The sequence below is a fragment of the Eurosta solidaginis genome, chromosome 4 (assembly GCF_040869045.1).
Source record: "Eurosta solidaginis isolate ZX-2024a chromosome 4, ASM4086904v1, whole genome shotgun sequence".
NCBI classification, from domain to species: Eukaryota; Metazoa; Arthropoda; class Insecta; order Diptera; family Tephritidae; genus Eurosta; species Eurosta solidaginis.
Window position 1 is genome coordinate 3,039,443 of NC_090322.1, and position 22,985 is coordinate 3,062,427.

The 22,985-nt window shown below is 35.6% G+C and overlaps 1 protein-coding gene across 7 annotated transcripts in view; it reads right to left on the minus strand.

Moving 5' to 3' along the window:
* Nucleotides 1-22,985, minus strand: part of sdt (stardust) — a 449,266-nt gene that overhangs the window by 102,560 nt on the left and 323,721 nt on the right. Inside the window, exon 1 of one of the 7 annotated variants that reach the window (XM_067779594.1) lies at nt 12,648-13,308. The exons of the other annotated variants lie outside the window; for them this stretch is intronic. Coding sequence (XP_067635695.1) covers nt 12,648-12,667 — 20 coding nt within the window. The 5' untranslated portion in view covers nt 12,668-13,308. Of the gene's footprint in view, nt 1-12,647; nt 13,309-22,985 lie in introns of those variants that run through there. 7 annotated transcript variants of the gene reach the window in all.

Here is a 22,985-nt window from a genome sequence, read left to right on the forward strand (position 1 = left end):
TTGCCATTTTTTATTTTATATTTATCTTAAAAATCGTTTAGGTATGTACATCTGTTCACTATATATTTCTTATTTTATACATCCGATTATTTGGAGATAAGGAACGGGATAAGATTATTGTTCAGCTGCATTAATGAAGACAGTCCCGCCCTTACTTGTTTTCCTCTAAGTTGGTTGATAATTTCAAATAAACGGCAAATGAAAAAAAGTTGCAACTAGCACAGAAAGCAAACGCGAATACCTTGCTAGCTATATTCACACTTGCTGTGACGGGCGAAAAGGGTGTGTTGGTAGCTAGTTCGACCACCATACCGTAGCTTCTAAGTTCAAGTCCAGCACGAAGGAATATCAAATGCTTTAGAAAAAGTTTTTTAAGCAGGGTCGCTACTCGGCAGTGATTTAGCAAACAATGCGTGTATATTTTTACCATGAAAAGCTTTTCAGCGGGAGTCCACGCCGACGGCATCACGCACAGACCATAAATCTTCCGGCAAACTTTTCTCTCGAGCAATCTAAGAGCCACCTCGTCTTCTCTCGACACCGCTCATGTTTCCGAGCTATACATCAGAACAGGTAACTGTAGTGCGCGAATTTTCTTCGCTAAGAGAGCACTTTTCAATTGTCTGCTTAAGCCGAAGCAAAAAGCTCCAAAAATTTTAAACGACTGCCCTTTCGTGTACGCAATTAAAACACAATTGCGCTATGGCATGTAGATCCCAGATTTAAAGTAGCCCTAGTTGGCAAGACTTATTCTCCGTTTTGTTTTTTAGCTGCCATTGTTTTCGCTGTTAATGCTGTTTTCCAATTTAAACCTATCCAAGGCCAAAATTTTAAATGAATCTATTTCAAACTGCATCATCACAAACCGTGAAAGAAGTAGGAACTTAGTGAGAATTGTAGCTTTCAGTAGTGGTGCGATGGGTCCTAAATGGGAAACTTGTGTAGGGTTGCAATCTGAAGAAATTTAACTTGATGCAGCAATTTAACTTTACATACCGATACAATTGGTGTCTGTATAATTTGCAACCTACTAAGAATGAGCGGCTTATCTTAGACTAGTCATAGCTCATATGTTTTAGCTGCTCAAGTTGGGTGCAAGAAGCGTCCGCTGTGTTATGGAGATAAAATGTTTCCTACTATACCTAAGGTCTGCAAGTACTGGAACAGGCAATTCCGTTATGATTCATAGCTGAACGTCCCACGTAGGGCGTCATATGTGAGTGCTAGAAAATTTGTGTGTTTCTCACTATACCAAGGGACTCATACGTTCTAATCTTGCCGCAAGTAGCTTCAAAACTTTCGTTCGTTCCCCACATTTTGTCTCCCTCTTTAATTTTTTTGATTTACATTTACATTACGGACACACTGGTTCAAAAACTGCTTGATATCTCTTATACTTCTTAATATATTGAAATGAAGACCGATATACTAGGAAAAACCTATCCTACCTAATGTACATACCAACGCATCTTTTTTTGGTTCATAACTTTACCTTGTCATTGTTGTTGTCGTAACAAATTAGGAATAGCTATTTCCTGTTTTCTTCTCTCAAATAATCAATAAACAAAACGAAGATAAATCAGAAATACCAAGAAAAAATGTGTCACTGTTGCCGACAAAAGAGGGCGGCTTTGAGGGTGCGGATGAAGGCGAGGCATAGCAAAGAATGGTGTGGGTAAGAAAGATTGGGCTTAACTGTCTAAAACAGATACCTACTCGCTTACATGTGAATGACAATTTTCTAACGTCTACTTGAGCCTGCGAAGTCGGGCGTGCGTAAGCGATAAATTCAATTTATTTATATCTTTTACAAAAACAATACTTGCATGCACTGTTGCAGCAAAGTTTTTGAAAGATTTGCAGTATTCTGTTCGTGCTAAAAGCAAGCGAAATTGAAAGTTTTTTGCTTTGCTTGCAACTAACAACTTTCTCAGGTGATTCAACAACAAAATAAAAAATTAAAATGTTGCACGCCAAAAGCGACAACTGAAGGCTTCTTAGTGTGCACTTTTGAGGAGGTAGGAAATGGTAACGGAGGGCGCAAAATGCTAGAAAACTCATTGTCTTGCAGCAGCAAGTTGAAAAACTTAAGACTTTTGTGCAATTAACGTTTTTTTTTTTTTTTGCATTTTCATTTCAACTTACTAAGCTTCGAATGTTGCAAGACTTGCACAAAAATAAAAATTGGACTTTTTCAATGCTTTTACGGCAATGACACACAGGCATGTGATTGTAAAGTGAAGGTATGTGTTATGCCAAATAGAGGGGCTTGTTGCTTTTACTGATTATGTTGCTGCTTTTGTTTTAGGGCAGGGCCAAGTGGATGGATGCTGTGTGACTGTAGCGGCGCATTTTTTTGCTTATACGTGCTGTGCTTTTTCATATTTCGCAATAAATGCACTCGCATATTTCAGCTGCACCACAGTGACACATAGCATATGCACTCACTCTCGCACATGCACTACCATGCTACAAAGCACACACAATAGGCAGTACACCCGCTGTGAAAGCTAATCAGAAAAATATAAAGTTTTCTGCATAAACTCGAACTAGTCCAAAGGAGTACAAACTTCAGCCAATCACGAAGGCAAAGCTTCGAAAGATACTGCAAAATCCTATGCTCAATAAAGCAAGTATTACCGTTGCGATGCAGTCGCTGGGCGAACAGCATATTTCGTAACCAGTGGCTGTGATAGGCAGATTACTACTTGCCATAATAGGTAAGAGAGTTCATGTTAAAGCTCCCCATAAAGAACCAACACAATCATGACGGAGGATAAATATACTAACGCTAAGAAAGTTCAGACTAAACCCAATGAGACAAATTGACGTCGTTGCGCTACTCTGCAACAATCAAAGCTCTTGTTAGGAGGAGCTATTATTTTACCCTTACAAAGTCGATTTCTTCTATAGTACGATTTTGTCGCCTTGGAAGAGGAAACCCTTTTTGGCAAACTAGGCAAAGTCCGCAGAAAACAACTTTTTTTTTTGGAGGCTCTTAGCCCGGATTAAAACAAAAAAAAAAGGCGCACAAAACGCCTAAGATCGCAGCTCAATCTCTTAACTTAACAGTGTTATATTCTTTGTTACTTCTTCTTAACGTTATGTTATTTTTGGTGCTGCATCGAATTTCAAACACAGTCCAGTTCAAGGGAACTCCCTGCTCCAATGCGGCAGCATTTGCTTTTACATTTCGTCTGTATTTCCTTATAACTCTAACAGCATCCAATAGCCCCAGATCCAATACTTCAAATATACCAAACAATGTACTTAAGACAAAGTACTGTTTTGTCTGTGACTCGCCTTATGCAGTATAACTGTTATAATGCTTTTCCTCTTTCGTTTTGGCTTACGAAATTATTTCTTACGCAGCTTGGCACAATTTAAAAGAAAATTGTTAATTTAGTAACTGACTTATTCTGTTTTGTTGATTTTCCGTTCATTTAGTACCTCGCGAAGATGGGTAAGGACACGTAACAACAACACAAATATAATTCTTTTTTCCCTGTTCCCAATTAAGTTGATAGCTGCATGATGGCAAAAGAAGAAGTCGGAGTAAATTCGTAAATTGGCCCCAAGCTCTTGTTCTATGCAACAACACTGAGAAAACATTGACAGTTTACATACAGACGCATTGTTGTAGTCATAGCTCCTAACTTACAGCCTCTTGAATAACTGAAAGTTAGAATTTATTACAGCCTCAATTTTGATCCAAAAGACAAATGCATGACAACGTGCAATAAGCCCAAATTGTGCACTTTCTAGAATGCTGCCCAACGTCGGGAACAACTACGTTGATTGCATACATGACTCGCAATGATCTGCTAGAGGGAGCTAGAGCCTACGATGAAAAGGTATTCAGATCTTGCAAACGATTTAGTTGTCAATGAATAAGAATATTTCATTCCACTTAGAAGCTTCCAAATGAGATGGCAAAGTTCGACCAGAAAAAGTGGTACCAATACGCTGATTGTTTATACTGAAAAGCGAACTTTTACTTCCCACAGTTTTCGGCAGGCTCTTCCGCAATTACTTGCATCATGTTTTGGTTGGAGTTATTTTCCTCAATTCTCAGCAGAATATCTTGGTCTAAGGTCGGACAACTTGACATCATAATTGGATCAAAGCAAGATTGGAAGAGAGTATGCTGAGATCTTTTAACTATTCACTAAGAAAAAATAAGATAAAAACTACAAAGTCAATTTCCGCAACGCGTAATATAAAGTTTGCAAGGAATAGACGTTTTGAGGGAGGAATATTTTTAGTTGTGCAGCTTCCTGCGTTGACTTTGAGCTTGAATTATTTTCTACTTTACAACTGTACTAGGAATTGTCTTCACTGCTGGGATTGTACACATTCCGGCTGCTTTATGACTGCTCGCAACAAAAGGTGTGTAACTTGTTTTCATCGCACCCACTTTTTATGAACAATTGTGTACATATGTATGTATTCGTGCACTCATGTTGGTAGATATGTATGTGCGGTCGCGGTTGTGGCAAGAATTCACTTTTACGTGCCACATTTATCAGTTACTTTAAAAATGTTTGCTGGAATTTATAGCCTTTTTTCATTTTGGTTGGAGTTTATTGTTATTGCCCTTTTTTCGTGCTCCATCGATGAATCATGCTGCATTTCGTTGCACTATGAACCGTCACTTTATGGAGGGGGTTCATTACTTGCTGGCATCTGTGCTGCATTTTAAAGTAACGACTACGTGTGGCTTACTACCTTTAAAAGCAAGCAAAGAGACAAATTAATCAACTCCGATGGGATATCTACACGTTTTTGTTGCAATGGGCTACAACAATTTAAATGAGCGGAAATATCGTTGTTTGACCCCTGTAAGAATAGAATATGCTTCATTGATGGTGAGGTTTTAAAACTGGCTATGATAGAACCTTAAAATAGGGAAATCAACATAGCAAAAATTTATAAAGTGTAGCCTATTTGTTATTCGCAGAAATCTAGGGGTGCGGGGTGCGGGACTTCGGCCGACTACGATCCGAGATAGGTATTTAAGAATCGGAGTGTCGAAAATACTAACCAAACAATCCCTGTCGTCTTTCATTGATAGGCGAACGAATAATTCACTAGTTTTTCTAAACTTTCTATAATTAGTCTCGCTTATGGGATATAGGGCTGTAAAAATGCTTTCCTGCTAAGTTTTAAGGAAAAAAGATACGGGGGCACTTTTGCGTTGATATCATTTACCAACTCATTTTAGCTCCAGTGAGTTAAGATTCGTTTTATATTCCTGCGACAAGGCAGACCTGTCGTTATAGGCGTTTAAATCATCACAACCGAAATTTAGTGCGCTCCAAAAACTTGTTCCTGTGGCAGTCGCCTTGGTACTAGAAGGGCTACTTAGTACCTAATTCACACCGGCAAAGGACTGGCCAATTCTTGTGTACTATCTGTACAACAATCACAAAGCTTACATGCGTTTAGGCGCTTCGTTTAAAATTAAACATGAATGTTTTTATAAACGTCGTATCTTACATCAACATTTACTGAACTTATGCTAAGACAGACAGTTTTTGAAAAACGGAAGTTTTTCAAAAGTATTCTGAGGTAGAGATACCTTGAAGTATTCTAGACTATTAAAGCTCATGTTTCTTTATTTTTTTTTTTCCTTGTTTATTTTTTATTAAATAACTTAATTGAATATAATAAAAAAAAACATTTTGGCCGTTGGATTTAAAAATTTTTACCCATACTTAATTATTAAAAATTCAAAACACGCAAATCAGCGAACAGAACACGATCAAGGTGCGTACAAATTTACGTGTTTATAGGTACTCGTATGTATTTATGTATGTAGTACTACTCATATATTATTACCACGGAAAATTTTATAACTACACGCTTACTTACATATATCTAAGATTCTACAAAATTACATAGAAAGAATAAAAATAAGAATAAAATGAAAAAAAAAATGTTAAGTAAAATAAGGCAATAAATAATAAACACAAACATGCAACTGAGATTCAAATTATACAATGCAACAGGGGTGGGCAAGCGTGAGGCAGCTTACAGTGGCCTCCAAACTATGAATGCTTGAAAAAACGCCAAACAAGTAGGAATGAAGAAGGGAATTAGGCTGGGTGCGAGTTCGCCTAAATTTTAGGTACCTAAACTAATATTCCACTGGAACTTTCCAGCACTGCAATAATTTAGAAAAAGCTATCAAAACTGTGCGAGTTGATTTGAAAACCAAAATTGTTTATTTCTGCTAAGAAAATAATAACAATACGGAAAATTTGGTATTTTTGATGCGTTTTCACGCTTAAAAAGAAAAGAGGTCAATTAGGGTCCGCTGTAAGTACCTATCCCAAGATAGCAGTTCAAGAAAATGCAGTGGCTCCGTTTTATAAGGCTCTTTTTCGGACATAGTGGAGCACGTGCACAACGGCCTTTTCCACCATCTCGAAATCAATACTGTGATGTCGGTACGCCTCCAATAACTTGTTTAGGCCAATTAATGCATTTTGCTGCCAAATATGTTCAGATTGCGGTCCATATTTGAGAAGGATCCAATTCTTGTGTCGCCAACATCAGCTTGAACAAAATCACGTACAATCGATCGGACCTTAATCGCAGTAGAGATCATCGCTCTATGATCTATGATTTACTTAAATTGAATGGACAAGAGCCATTTATTTGCATATACAATATTGAAAAATCAATATTTTTGTTTTTGAAATTTGATATTTGAATTTAGGTTGAAAAGTATGCTCATAAAAATTATAAATTTTTATTTTGCACTGCATTACCGACAGTTTCCAGTGATTTAGGTTTTTCCCTATTCAGGTAGAAATTTAGGTCAACTCGCACACAGCATTAAACCAGTTTTGTTTTTGCTCTATCTAGACAAATGTTTAGACCCAGTTATTCCATGCAAGTTTAACTCGCCAGTTCGCACAAAAGCAAGGTGAAACAAAGCTAATTTGTAAGATTGTTTAAAAGCCACTGGAATACTGCACTTGACTTTGCTCCCCGCTTTCTTGGTGGATCTATACTTTGTCTACAAGCGACCTCGGTCTGCCCATCACTGCACCACAACATTCAGAAACGTTTAGTTTAATGCGACTTTGTCTGTATATTTTGAGCATTTAACTGCGCCTACGTCTGCGTCTTGCGCTGACCTGCGCGCAGAACCCACAGAAGGAGACCCAGTTGGAATTTTAATTCACGAAGCGATTGTGACATGAAACCAAACTCAATACAATTCAAGCGCATACAAAAATGGAATGCTGAGTGCATGTGAATTGATTTTGGAACTAGAGGTCGGTCGTTCGTTGAAGACGTTCAACTACCGATTTACATATGTACATACATATTTAATGTGCATACAAAAGATCATTTTAAGGCCAAGCAATGAGCAGTGTAAATTGTTAGAGTGTCGGGGGGAATTTGATTGGTATGCTCGTGTCAGCTTGTGGCGTTTGTTATTTTGTAAAAAGGAAATTTCGTGATAAGTGACTGTAATTCAGCGTTAAATGTCTAAGTAGTGAAGCCACGATTTGTTCGGTAGTTAAGTGCAATGATGCGCCTTAGGTAATTTGATGGTTGAAGAAAAAAAAAAACAAAACGTATAAAAAATGCATTAATGAAAAACTGTAAAATGGAATGTAGCAAAGCAGAAAGAAATTATAAAAATGCATAGATTTGATTGAGCTTTGATGAATAGCTTTCAGCTGAGTTGAGACCTTTGAGCTATACAATATATGATTTGGGAATTTGTTAATTATAATTTGAATATTTTGGTCAGTTTAACACTTTAGTATTTAGGTACGCATGCGAGCAAAAGAGCCCGTTGGTCTTTTTGATGAAACAGTAAAATCCCTAGTGGAACGTCTATAGCTGGGTTGGTGTCAGGGTGCGTTGAAGTCAGTATGGCTTGTTTGCCAAGAAATATATAAAAGTCTATGTTGACCTTTTCAATCAGACGACTGGTTGTTAGTGTCTTGGAAGTGAGTTCATAAGGTCACCATGTAAACTACCTTAGCGAGTTCTAAGCCCTAGGATCGAAGAAAGGTGCCGAACACATCGACTTGCACGCTTGATTCACTTCGCATTTATTAAAACTTGAAGCCATGCGATGATGTATTTGCACTGGACATAGTAACGGCAAAAACCTATTCGTATCAGTATCATCCCTACCTATTTATGGTTTTAGCAGAATTTTAACATCGGCTCTTTCGTTTTTCCCTAGGGTTAGGTCTTGAAAAATATATCGACATGGTACTTGGTATAGTTGATAGCATGGCAAATATTCAACTGATAGGTAGTTCTGTCTCTACTTTCCTGAATAGTTTCGATGCATCCGCCAGGTTTACTAAAATGAAGTAAGTGGCTTTGGGAAAGAAGTTTTTCTTTATATTTTGAGGAGGATAAAACTGAGGAGTATTTTCTGCGCGTCATTCTCCACTTTACTAAGATCAGATAGTAGGTTTTGGGTCTGTGGTGTTAGTGTTATATTAAGTGCCCTTCATGATTTGAAAAGGGTATGTCAGCTGAGCAATTTCATTGCGTGTACCCGGCTTTTTCCGGGTCAAGTAACACGCTTAAGGATGGAAATGCAACTTTTGGTTTAGCATCGCTTTCTACCATGAGGACTAACTCCCAGCAGAAAATTAAAAGTAATAAAAGAACACGAATATAGTATAACAAATGCTTTTCTGAGTTCTATTTTCTACACATTTTCGGCCGTAAGAGGCAACTAAAATCCACAGACCCGATGGTTTAAGGGGTCAAAATCGCTTCCGATGAGATGTTAGTATCAGATCGTACTGAATTGTAATCCCGAAGAGGGTTGCCAACATCCGTAATACTCCCTTAGCCTTCGTTGAAGGGTTTTTCTCAGTTAAAACAACAACAGCAGAAAAAAACCAAAAATAGTTCATTAAATCTGGTTCTATATTTTTCGGGCACAGAAAAGATGTTGTTGTTGCAACTACCAAAACACTCAGCTTATGGAATGGCAGTCCTTTGCCCATACGTAGGCAAGCCCGTATCCTTCTGAACCATGCAATTCTTAGCACAGGGACCAGTAGTCACCGATTTAATTGTTGATTGGCAGCCGATTCAGGTTGGTCCATACTGCTGCTTTACAGGACACGATCTCAGCAGAGATACTTCTTAATTACTCCAACAAGCTCAGCTTAGAAGTGTGCTCTGCATTTTAAGTTTTCAAGAGAACTAATATTTTGGATTTATAGGTGAAGTGTTTTTAAATAATTTTGTATCTTTATTTGCGTCTTTCTATACAGGCTATATATTTCACTCAGCCGCTTTTGTTCCAAATTTCATAGAGCTTTCTAGAAACTGAATAAAAAATGCTCGTTTATTTTGAGCTTTGCTTGAAATCTGGCTCGTCGGTAGCTTCTTGGCATGAGGAGTTCATATATAGCTCTTTTTTGGGAAAAGGTCTTGGAACCGATGTATTCGAAAAATCGTTTTTAAATTTGGGCTTGCTATTAATTTGGCATGTTGGAACCTTATTTCTTGTACTAGAAGAACCAGAGAAAAGGAAAGAGAAGAAATAAAAACTTTTTGAAACTGATTAAAAAAATGTCACACATTGTATAATGGAAAATATAAAACAACCTTGGGAATGAAATTGTTAAAAATCAGTTCGAATATTGAGAGACCTTTAACTCATACTTGGTACACTTAAATTGGTTGGACTACACTGAAAGAAAAAGACTGGTAAAATCAACCGAAATACAGTTTATTCAACCGAAATTTCTGTTAATTTTTATCCATCGCAACAAGATGTTGAATCAACTGCGCACAAATCGTTGATTCATAATTGAACGTTTTAGCAGTCATATGAACAAAAAAAGTTGTTGCGACAGCTTTGTACGAAAGTACCTATGTTGCCATATACATAAATAAATAAATATATAAAAATAAAATAATAAAATAATAAATAAATAAATGTAAGGCGCGATAACCTCCGAAGAGATCTAAGGCCGAGCTTCTCTCCAATTTGCGACGTTCTCCTCTTGATTTTCCCTACAAATTGGCCGGACGGGACCTACATCTTTTATGCCGACTTCGAACGGCATCTGCAAAGCAGATGAGTTTTCACTGAGAGCTTTTCATGGCAGAATTACACTTGGAGCGCTTGCCAAACACTGCCGAGGGGCGAACCCGCTTAGAAAAATTGTCTTCTAATTGAAAACCCTAATTTCTAAAATTTTGATATTGCTTTGCCCGGGGTGCGAAACCAGGGCATACGGTGTGGCAAGCGGAGCACGCTACCATCACACCACGGTGGCACTTACTAACCGAACGTCAATTGGGCTTACATCAAATACGCTGGCACACATTAAACATTATACACTTTATTATTTTGTTTTATTAAACGTACTTTCACCAAATTTTATATTTTATAATTTATTTAATTTATAGTTTTGAACTTCGCAAATAGAAATGAAAACAGTAGTCACAAAACTGATTCTCAATTTCAGTTGCAGCTCAGCTCATTCTCAATTTCATCTCTCGCATGTAGTTGCCACACTTGATTGTTTCGAACAAAACATGTATGAAAGTTTGGCGTAACATTTTAGAAAGAGAACTTGTAAGTTATAGAAAAGTAAAGACTCAAATCGCTGGAAGGTAATTCACTACTGGAGTAACTTTACATGCAATTCGGCAAGTTTAATTTTTGTAACACTTTAAGTTGAAATGATTCCAAAACAACTCAAACTTTTATGTTGTTGGAAACATCAACAATAAAAAAGGATGTTTTTTATTATCTTATTAAAATCGTTCGCGTGAGTGAAAATTTGTAAAAACTTGAACAAAATGTTACTAACTTTGGAAAAATCCTATTCGTTCAAACAAAACTTTTGCAACAAGAGGGCGCAATTTTGCATTTCGCTTGGACGAGAAGTTGCAAAATTGTACCCGATAGATAGGTGTCCCGGTATCTCATAATTTTGGCACACTAAATTCAAAAAATGGTTTTTTCGTTTTGAATTGATAACTGAAAAACTAGGTTTTTGTTGTTTTCCAATTTTGTGTGTTTTTTCGATTTGATGGTTTTCTTATTTTGGTGTTTTTTTTTAACAAGTGGCACCATCGTCATAAGTACAAAGTAGAGAGCGCAGTGAGCGTAAAATTCTCTTTGAAATTTGCTCATGTATTGACAGTTGATCGCCGTTGAAATGACGTGTAAGATCAGTTGTGTTAACAGAAAAATCAGTTATATTGACCAGGAATCTGTCAATTTTACAGAATTTTGTTAACTTAAGAGCGACAATTCCTCTTCTGTTGAAATGGCTAAACTAATTTGTTCGTTTGATAAAGAACTCCGTCGAATTAACCATAATTCGATCAATTTCACCGAATCTCCGTTAAGTCAAGAACAACAGAACCGATTTGTTGATTTTACTAGCACCATTTCTTTCAGTGTATAAAACAGCATACTCAAAAAAATTCAGTGGACTAAAAATAAAAAGTTCGAAGCTTTCTTAAGATTTTTTTCAAAAGGTTATTGAGATTGGATTGCATAGTTTTATTTACAAAATTCATAGAAAAATAAGATCTTAATCGACGTACATTGATGAAAATAAAATTGCGAGACTGAGCTTTAATTCTAAGTTAAAAATCGAGGTTTTTTTTTAATTTTTTACTTCCTTTATACTAGGTCGGTTGAATGTTTGTCCGCTTTTCATAAAAATCTTGCAATCGATTTTTAAGTAACTTCTCGTTGAGCAGTTAGGTTAGAACACCGTGACAATGCAACAAAAGGAAAAAAATCCGTTAGGTGGCGCACGGATCGAAATAATTGGATAAGAATTTGAAAATTTTCAAACCAGCTTTTAAGTAGCTTCTCGATGAGCTAGACTTGAAATTTCAAGATTAATTCAGAGGTCTATGACAGCCGATGACACAATACAAAAAGTTTCGATAGGGGGCGCACGGACTGAGATATTTAAAAAAATCAAACGGAACGGAGGGAATTTTGGGATTGATTTTTATGTAAGTTCTCATTGAGATACAACTGTAAAACTTCACAGATAGGATAAGATGCCGAAAAAATTTAGAAAAGGAGAAAAAAATTCCCTTAGGTGGCGCACGGATCGAAATATTTAGATAAGAGTTTGGAAATTTGGTGTTTTGAGATCGATTTTAAAGTAACTTCTCATTGAGCTACAAACATGAAAAGGAGAAAATAAAAATAAAATAAAAAAATTTTAAGCACTTCCTTTATATAAATGGACAATAATCAGCGAAAAATGTCTCCTTATATAAAGATATACTTTGCTAAACTTGTATTTTTAAATTTTGACATAGAAATTGCAAAAATATTTATGAGAAGTAAAAATGTAAAGGTGGATTGGAAAGTTGGTAGGAAAGGAGATATTATTAGTCAAGGTTGTTTTTAAAAATCAAAGTTTAGCAAGAATACATCTTTATATAAGGAGACATTTTTCGCGGATTTTTGTCCATTTATATGAAGGAAGTGCTTAAAATTTTTTTATTTTATTTTATTATTTATTTTTTTTTAATTATTTACTTTAAAATTATTTTTAAAAGCTTTGTGGGTTCCACAGTTTACTGTGTACATATTTGCTATAGTTATATGTATATACGTATAAAACGAACAAGGCCCAACACATTTCACTTACCAATGCTTTAGTATTCGCATTTTTGTGACTTTTTTAAAATAGAAATATTTGTAGGTTTAATTAATAGAATGTAGGCATGCAATGCCACCTGTTGTTAATTAAGTGGTTGTTGTTGATTCAGTTGTTGTTTACATCAATGGCATGGAAAAGTATAACGTCTCGCAATTTGCTATTGCTTGCATTCTTTGTATTTATAAATTTTCTAAATTTTTTAAACACGCAATTGTCGAATTATTTTGCAGCTTTTAATTTTTGGCGTGAAAATATTTTTTTTATAAATACGCAAGTTTGCTTTATCATTTCGCACTTGTTTTGTAAAATTTATAAAAATCTGTTAAATGCTTCACTGCGCATGCGCAACCACTGCAACCGTTCAATGGCATGACTTTGGTTGATATTTAATTTATATTTGAAATTTTTAACTTGAAATCAAAATGTTTACACTTTGTGGCACAAATCGAGTGCCATGCAGCAGCTTTGATGGTTGAACGCCTTGTGCGGCGCAATAACTTTTTGAGCGTTTCGGTTTCGCTTTCATTATTTTTATGACATGGAATTTTCAATTTTTCTTGGCGCTAATTTAATTGGCGGTTTTCAATGAAATTTAGCATTGCATAGCTCACTATTTTGAAAAAAAAAAAAAAAAAATCTGGCTTAAAAAATATGCCGTAAAACGCTATGTATCTGCTCCAGTTGATGCCACTTATTGCACAGCAAAAGGCAAAAATTGGTGAAAAAATTCACAAGCCAAAAAAGTTTTTTAAATTGCCTGCAAAAAAAACCACACAAGCAACTTTTTCCGTGTTAATTTTGGTCGCTCTGCTAAAGGCCAGTTTGCCACTCGCTGCAAGCCTCACAATCACTTTTGTTATTGGTAAATTCCTTTTTTGTCTGCGCCTGCGCAATGACTGCTTCTAATTGCTCACTAATTTGGCGTCGCTGACAATGCACTTTTCACTTTTCAGTTGCATATTTTTTTCATTAAATTTTTAAATCAACGGCCAGCAAGTCATTACAAATACACCAACACGTCGTTTGAGCGAACTGTCAAAGCCCTAATGACGTCCGACTAGCCAGCAAATGAGGTTGCGCATTGTTGCACTGATGCTGGCTTCAAACTGTTGTAAATCAAAAGTTTTTGTATTTTAAAAATATTCAGCTGCGTTTGCACTTTTTTGTGTTTGGAATTCACTTTTATTTTTATTTGTTGCTTCACGTTTCATAAAAGGTTTTCACACTCTACATAAAGCACCATTGCTTTTGTATTTTATTGTTGTAATTCCAATAGTAAATATTTGTTGTTTTTCTTATTTAATTCCAGTTTTTTTGAAATCGCGTTTGCGCCGTCTCATCCGTTTGTGGCAAAGTCGCTTACAGACTGGCAACATCACAACTGCAACAACCTGTCCCAAGCTGTATAGCAAATCGGCAGCGCAGCGCGTCCAAAAGTGCCTAGTTGCCTCGTAGCGTTGTCAGCACCAAATGCAACAACAACAGCAACAATATCGACAAAAACACAAAATCAGTCGCTTTAAGCGCACAGGTACAAAGAAATCAAATAAAACCGTCAAACAATAAGCAAGTATCAGGTACACATATACACACACGCACTCATGCGCAAACACACTCACATTTTCCTATAAACAAGCGCGCACACATGCACATGACATTACAAACCGACCGTTCAATGATCAACAGCAGCTAAATAAATATAGTGTAGATACATACATACATACTCCCATAAACAATTACAGGTTCGAGCATACATATACATATTCATTTAAAAAAAAATACAATTGCATTGGCGCACAGTGTAGCATTTCGGAAGATTTTATCCCAAAATCAAATCAAATACATCGCTTTGACAGTTCACGCAAGCTACTGAAAGTTCTACGAAATTCAAGGAGTTTAAAGAATACAAATTTTAGAAACTTGAAATATTTTTGAAAATTTAAATAATATTTTTAATTGGAAAATATTATGAAATCTAACAAAAATTGTATACTTGAAATATGAAATACTTTTGAAACAAGAAAAGAATTTTAAATCTAACAAAATTTTGCATTTCAAATAAAAAATAACATTAAAAAAAATATATACATATTAGAGAAATAATTTGAAGTTGGAAAATTTTTTAAATACTTGAAATTGGAAAAAAAATTTGAAATTGGAAAAAAATTTAAAAAATTCTAAATTTTTAAATTTCAAATTAGGAATAAAAAGGTAAACTAAAAATAGTTTTTGAAAAAATATTGTTGAATTACAAGAAATTTTGAGAATGTAAGTGGTTTGATTTTGGAAAGATATTATAACGAATTTAGGGAAATTCCGCTTATTCCAAATCTTCTGCTAACGTTCGAATCGCTAAACTGTTGAATAAATAACTCCAATCTTCAATAATACAAAAAATGTTGTTTATTAGACTACTTTGAAAGTAGTTCACAATAACACTTAACTTCACAACCAATAGCGTGCTTAAATCAAACTGATTACTGACTACTCAGCTTGTGCTGCTTTTATACTCTCTGCCCCAAAGCTCTAGACGTTTCTTCTTCAAGAATCTTCTATTTGGTTACCAGTTATATGCGTGTGTATTTGTAGTTTGTAGCCTCTCGCATAGCCATATGCGTGTGTATATGTGAGTACTTCTTCGACTGATGACTACATCTGTGTGTGAGTTATCTCTTCGTTGCCTTGTATGTATGTGGGTAAATGATGATTAATGTGTTTATGTAGATTGCTTTACGGTTGTTGTTGTTGTGCTGCATTTACTTAGTAACAGCTTAGATATGGTAATATTCGTCACAATATTTTGAAATTTTATGAAACTTGAAAGTTGAAAAACGTTGAAATTAAAAAAAAATAACTACAAAACTTTTTGAAATGGGAACAAAATTTGAAAAGTTTGCGCAATTTTAAGACTTTAAAAATTAAAAAATTGTGAAAGTGAAGAGTTTTTGGGCATATTCGCCGAAAATGCATGTACAAAGTCTGAAAAAAAATAAATAAAATTCTGATCAAAAACTACAAAACCTTTATAGAATGAATTTGAAAATAACTTCGAAAATTCGAACAAAATGTTTTGATAGTTCCAAAATGGTTTCTTATTTCTTAACTTTTTTTGAATCCTAAAAGTTTCACAAAATTTCGACATTTAATCAAATTTTTTTTGCATTTGAATTAGTTGTATGTATGTATATCTCTTATTTGAAAAAAAAAACAAATTTTTTTTTAAACAAATTTTAAGACATTAAAATAAAAAAAATAAGTCATTCAAAAACAATTGTTAAAAAAAATAAGTGGAAAATGAAAACCTTTTCGAACTAAAAAAGCAAAGTGACGAATTTTTATAAAAATGGACCGAAAAAAATTACAAACTTCTAAATTCAAAATACATATAGCGTATATTTGTGAAAATTGGCAAACATTCTTTTATTTGAACTAAAAAAATATAAATAAAAAATTTTTTGTTATATATTTTTGCATTCAAAAAATTTTGGAACGTTATTAGCTTACATTTTTAAACAACTTTTGGAATTTCAAAATATTTTAAAGTTGAGAAAACTTTTATTATATTGTTACGAATATTAGCAACACTAAAGGGTACTGTCATCTCTAAGCGATACTAAGCAGTGACTTGTATGCACATCAACAAATGAATCATTATGTCTACCAATATGTCCATACAAGCAGCGGAGAGAAAACGCACAAACACTTGCATATATCTGAGAAGCCCCCAAAAGTAGACAATGGTTTGTGCAAGTATCACTCACAAATACATGCGCATATGAGAAGCTATAATCGTAGTAATTTTATAGCAGATAGCTAACTAGTAAATTCTAGAATATAAAAGCCTAGAACTATGCAACGAGGAAACCAGAGAGTATAAAAGGCAGCAACAGTAGAGGCACGACAATCAGTTTTGATTTAACACGCTGTCTGGCGAGCAATAGTAGTGTTATTGTGAAGAACTTTAATAAAGGCCATTTTGCATTATTGAAAAGTGGAGTTATTTATTTAAAAGTTTAGTGATTCGAACGTTAGCAGAAGGCTGCAAATAAGAGGAATTGCACTAAATGCGTTACAATATTTAAACAAATTTGATTAGTCAAATTTTTCAAGTTAGAAAAAAATTCTAATGTTTGAAAAGTTTTCTCAACTCAAAAGACTTAAATATAAAAATCTTGAAATTTTGAAAAAGTTTTGAAATCGAAAAACCAAAAGTAGCCAATTTTTATGAAAATTGGTTGAAAATTTTCAAATTACTTAACGAATTCATAGAAAAAAGCATTTAAAAAAACTCCTAAAAATTCGAACATTATGATAATTTCAAAATTGCTTCGAAAACTGCGAAATAACATTTCTATACCTTTAATCTAATTATAAAAATTTCACAAAAATTTCACCTATTAAAAAAATTATTTGAAGTGAAAAAGTTGTATACCTGCAAACCAATTTTTTTAATTTTGAGCTTCAAACAAGTTTTAAGAGATTAAAATTAAAAAAAAAAATTAAAATTTAACAAAACTCCAAGCAAAAAAAAATTGTATTATTTTTGGATTCCTCTTGATATTTATGTAAGCTTTTAAATAGTTCTTTGTTCACTGCCTTGCTTGCCCATTTTCCCGGTATTTAATTTTCGCATAAGTCTATACAAAATAAAACACTGTGTACTATACAACAACACAAACGCAATGTAACTCAGTTACTCAGCTCAGCTACTTGAGCCGGTCCCTGGTACAGGTACATAGCCATTTGTAGGCACATCTGTGTAAATATAACAACAATAAATCGCATACAAACACACACACAGACATGTATTCGATTCATGTTGTTGACTGAGCTGCCAGCGTTTCATGTTGGCAGTTTCTGTATCTCCGTCTTTGCCTTCAAGACATCCCAAATAGTCAGTTTTATATTGGAATGTTATGTTGGTTTTTGTTGTTGTTTTTCTTATTGTCTCTAGCGTCATAGTCGTCAGCAAAATTCCACGAAGTCTATCTCAATGCTGCTTCTCAACTTACCTGCAGCTATTCGTAGCCGTACACCGTAACAAATCTAATTCGAGTGAAGCATTTTGAGGCTGGGAATACAGAAATCTAACATCTGGATTTTGAAGATGCATAGGTTACAATCTCACGCAAATGTTGGTATGATGACAGAGACAGGAGGAACAAATTCGAAGAGGGGGGTAAAATATTTCTGAACTTGCGTTCCATAGGTAAGCTTGCCTTCTATAGGTGAAGGTGCGAGATATGTTTAACCAACAGAAAGCAAAGGGAGGCTGCTGTTATCCATTGACCTATCAACTTTAGTGCTCTTTTACTATAAGCATGTAATGTTCTCCAAACTGCGGGAAAACAGAAAAATAATCGATGGAGACTCCCAACATCTATACAGCAAACTGGAGCTTTGAGAATAGCAGCTTATCGCACTGTATCAGAACCAGCCGTAAAATGTATAGCCAGAACAAGTCCCATCGATATATTAGCGTTGGAGAGAAGGTTATGGCGATCAAAAAAGTAGAGAGCGCTTGAAAATCGTTGACGAAGAAAGCAGGGAAGACACGTTAAGACTACACTTCGTAAAAACTACACTCATAGCAAAAAAGCGTGTCCTGGACGTAGGGACAAAAGGTGAGCGCGGGTCCCTGAAGAGAGATATTTTTTTAGTACACGGACACACAGTTTTATTGCGACGGCGACAATTAAGTATGGTGTATTAGGCATTTTTGGTGTCCAGCTGCAAAAAAATTTAGAAGCTGCCAATGTTGATCTGAGTATGCCGGATAAGGTTAGATTACGGCCCCGTGCAAGGAAATTTCTACACACGCGATCGGAGGATTAAGTATCTTTACATTTAGATTTTATTATCTTTTTATATTGGTTGCTGGAGCCGTACTATCCTCGATCAGTCTAGCTGCTGTTTCTATTCGACTGACCTCCACTGGGAAGACATTACAAGTGGAAGGAATTTGTCTAACTTGCTTGCTGAAATGAAGGGCTTGAAGTGATATGAAGGCGGATAAATTTAAAATAAATTTAATAAACAGATGATTCAAAGAGGTATTTCATAGATGTCACCCTGTACTACAAATATTGCGTATACCTTTTTTACAGCAGGCTCAGAATTTGAAGGGAATAATCATGCGTGAAGCCCAATTCTAGATTTGGCCGAAGCAGAAACTCACATATCAAGAAAAAACTCACTCAATTGGCTCCTGACATACTCTGACACCCGATGTGGCATACTTTTAGGCTGCCTTAATAACATTTTTAATTTTTATATAACTTGCTTGATCGATGCAGCTCCAGTTTGAACGAAGTTTAAGCAAAGTGTGCTTTCAAATTTTTTCAGTGTCTTGCAAATATTGCAACGTAACGTGCAACTGCTGTCAAATTCGAAATAATTGTTATGTGCTAAAACAACAATGAATATTAAGAAGGGTTAAAAGTATAAGAATACGTACAAGAAACAGCAAGCAAATTAAGCCGACTAAAACCAAATAAAAACCACAATGTAACAAAGGAAAAACTGAAACAAGTGGCCAGAGGAGGGAAATTTTAACAACAATAACAAGTAAGGAAGGTTAAGTTCGGGTGTAACCGAACATTACATACTCAGTTGAGAGCTATGGTGACAACATAAGGGAAAATAACCATTTAGGAAAATGAACCGAGGGAAACCCTGGAATGTGTTTGTATGACATGCGTATCAAATGAAAGGCATTAAAGAGTATTTTATGAGGGAGTGGGCCATAGTTCTATAGGTGGACGCCATTTAGGGATATAGCCATAAAGGTGGATCAGGGTTGACTCTAGAATGCGTTTGTACGATATGGGCATCAAACGAAAGGTGTTAATGAGTATTTTAAAAGGGAGTGTGCCTTAGTTCTATAGGTGGACGCCGTTTCGAAATATCGCCACAAAGGTGGACCAGGGGTGACTCTAGAATGTGTTTGTACGATATGGGTATCAAATTAAAGGTATTAATGAGGGTTTTAAAAGGGAGTGGTGGTTGTTGTATAGGTGGTCGCCTTTTCGAGATATCGCCATAAAGGTGGATCAGGGTTGACCCTAGAATTTGTTTGTACGATATGGGTATGAAATGAAAGGTGTTAATGATTATTTTAAAAGGGAGTAATCCTTAGTTCCATAGGTGGACGCCGTTTCGAGATATCGCCATAAAGGTGGAACAGGGGTGACCCTAGAATTTGTTTGTACAATATGGGCATCAAACGAAAGGTGTTAATGAGTATTTTAAAAGAGAGTGTGCCTTAGTTCTATAGGTGGACGCCGTTTCGAAATATCGCCACAAATGTGGACCAGGGGTGACTCTAGAATGTGTTTGTACGATATGGGTATCAAATTAAAGGTATTAATGAGGGTTTTAAAAGGGAGTGGTGGTTGTTGTATAGGTGGTCGCCTTTTCGAGATATCGCCATAAAGGTGGATCAGGGTTGACCCTAGAATTTGTTTGTACGATATGGGTATGAAATGAAAGGTGTTAATGATTATTTTAAAAGGGAGTAATCCTTAGTTCCATAGGTGGACGCCGTTTCGAGATATCGCCATAAAGGTGGACCAGGGGTGACCCTAGAATTTGTTTGTACAATATGGGCATCAAACGAATGGTGTTAATGAGTAGTTTAAAAGGGAGTGGGCCTTAGTTCTACAGGTGGATGCCGTTTCGAAATATCGCCATAAAAGTGGACCAGGGGTGACTCTAGAATGTGTTTGTACGATATGGGTATCAAATTAAAGGTATTAATGAGGGCTTTAAAAGGGAGTGATGGTTGTTGTATAGGTGGTCGCCTTTTCGAGATAACGCCATAAAGGTGGACCAGGGGTGACTCTAGAATGCGTTTGTACGATATGGGTATAAAATTAAAGGTATTAATGAGGGTTTTAAAAGGGAGTGATGGTTGTTGTATAGGTGGTCGCCTTTTCGAGATATCGCCATAAAGGTGGATCAGGGTTGACTCTAGAATGCGTTTGTACGATATGGGCATCAAATGAAAGGTGTTAATGAGTATTTTAAAAGGGAGTAATCCTTAGTTCCATAGGTGGACGCCGTTTCGAGATATCGCCATAAAGGTGGCCAGGGGTGACCCTAGAATTTGTTTGTACAATATGGGCATCAAACGAAAGGTGTTAATGAGTATTTTAAAAGGGAGTGGGCCTTAGTTCTATAGGTGGACGCCGTTTCGAAATATCGCCACAAAGGTGGACCAGGGGTGACTCTAGAATGTGTTTGTACGATATGGGTATCAAATTAAAGGTATTAATGAGGGTTTTAAAAGGGAGTGGTGGTTGTTGTATAGGTGGTCGCATTTTCGAGATATCGCCATAAAGGTGGACCAGGGGTGACTCTAGAATGTGTTTGTACGATATGGGTATCAAATTAAAGGTATTAATGAGTATTTTAAAAGGGAGTATTCCTTAGTTCCATAGGTGGACGCCGTTTGGAGATATCGCCATAAAGGTGGAGCAGGAGTGACCCTAGAATTTGTTTGTACGATATGGGTATCAAAAGAAACATGTTAATGAGTATTTTAAAAGGGCGGTGGGCTTAGTTCTATAGGTGGACGCCTTTTCAAGATATCGCCATAAAGGTGGACCAGGGGTGACTCTAGAATGAGTTTGTACGATATGGGTATCAAATTAAAGGTATTAATGAGAGTTTTAAAAGGGAGTGGTGGTAGTTGAATATGTGAAGGCGTTTTCCAGATATCGACCAAAATGTGGACCAGGGTGACCCAGAACATTATCTGTTGGATACCGCTAATTTATTTATATATATAATACCTGCCAAGATTTTAAGGGTTTTTTATTTCGCCCTGCAGAACTTTTTCATTTTCCTCTACTTAATATGGTAGGCGTCACAACCATTTTATAAAGTTTTTTCTAAAGTTATATTTCGCGTCAATAAAACAATCCAATTACCTTACCATGTTTCATCCCTTTTTTCGTATTTGGTATAGAATTATGGCATATTTTTCATTTTTCGTAATTTTCGATATGGAAAAAGTGGGCGTGGTCATAGTCGGATTTCGTTCATTTTTTATACCAATATAAAGTGAGTTCAAGTAAGCAAGTGAACTAAGTTCATTAAAGATATGTCGATTTTTGCTCAAGTTATCGTGTTAACGGCCATGCGGAAGGACAGACGGACTACTGTGTATAAAAACTGGGCGTGGCATCAACGGCCCATTTTCACAGAAAACAGTTAACGTCATAAAATCTATGCCCCTACCAAATTTCAAAAGGATTGGTTAATTTTTGTTCGACTTATGGCGTTAAAAGTATCCTATACAAATTAAATGAAAAAGGGCGGAGCCACGCCCATTTTGAAATTTTTTTGTATTTTTGTATTTTGTTGCACCACATCTTTACTGGAGGTGAATGTTGACATAATTTACTTATATGTTGTAAAGATATTAAATTTTTTGTTAAAATTTTACTTTAAAAAAAATTTTTTTTTTTTAAAGTGGGCATGGTCCTTCTCCGATTTTGCTAATTTTTATTAAGCGTACATATAGTAATAGGAGTAATGTTCCTGCCAAATTTCATCATGATATCTTCAACGACTGCCAAATTACAGCTTGCAAAAGTTTTAAATTACCTTCTTTTAAAAGTGGGCGGTGCCACGCACATTGTCCACAATTTTACAAATTTTCTATTCTGCGTTATAAGTTCAACTCATCTACCAAGTTTCGTCGCTTTATCTGTCTGTTGTAATGAATTATCGCACTTTTTCGGTTTTTCGAAATTTTCGATATCGAAAAAGTGGGCGTGGTTATAGTCCGATATCGTTCATTTTAAATAGCGATCTGAGATGAGTGCTCAGGAACCTGCATACCAAATTTCATCAAGATACCTCAAAATTTACTCAAGTTATCGTGTTAACGGACGGACGGACGGACGGACGGACATGGCTCAATCGAACTTTTTTTCGATACTGATGATTTTGATATAAGGAAGTCTATATCTATCTCGATTCCTTTATATATGTACAACCAACCGTTATCCAATCAAACTTAATATACTCTGTGAGCTCTGCTCAACTGAGTATAAAAATATGCCTACAAGTCAAATAAACTCATATACATATGTATTTGTGTTTGTGTATGTAAAGCCACTTGCTAATAAAAGAGTTAAAAATGTAAACAAAAGTAAATAGCTGCAACAACAAAAAACCTAAATCCCCCATTAGGCAAAATAGTACACAAGAATTGCGCACAAGCACCTTTGCCCTTCACGCAACTTAAACCAAAAACTTACATATTTAGTTGCACATTTCACCCTTCGTATCACCGCGTTGCAGCGCTCAATCTTC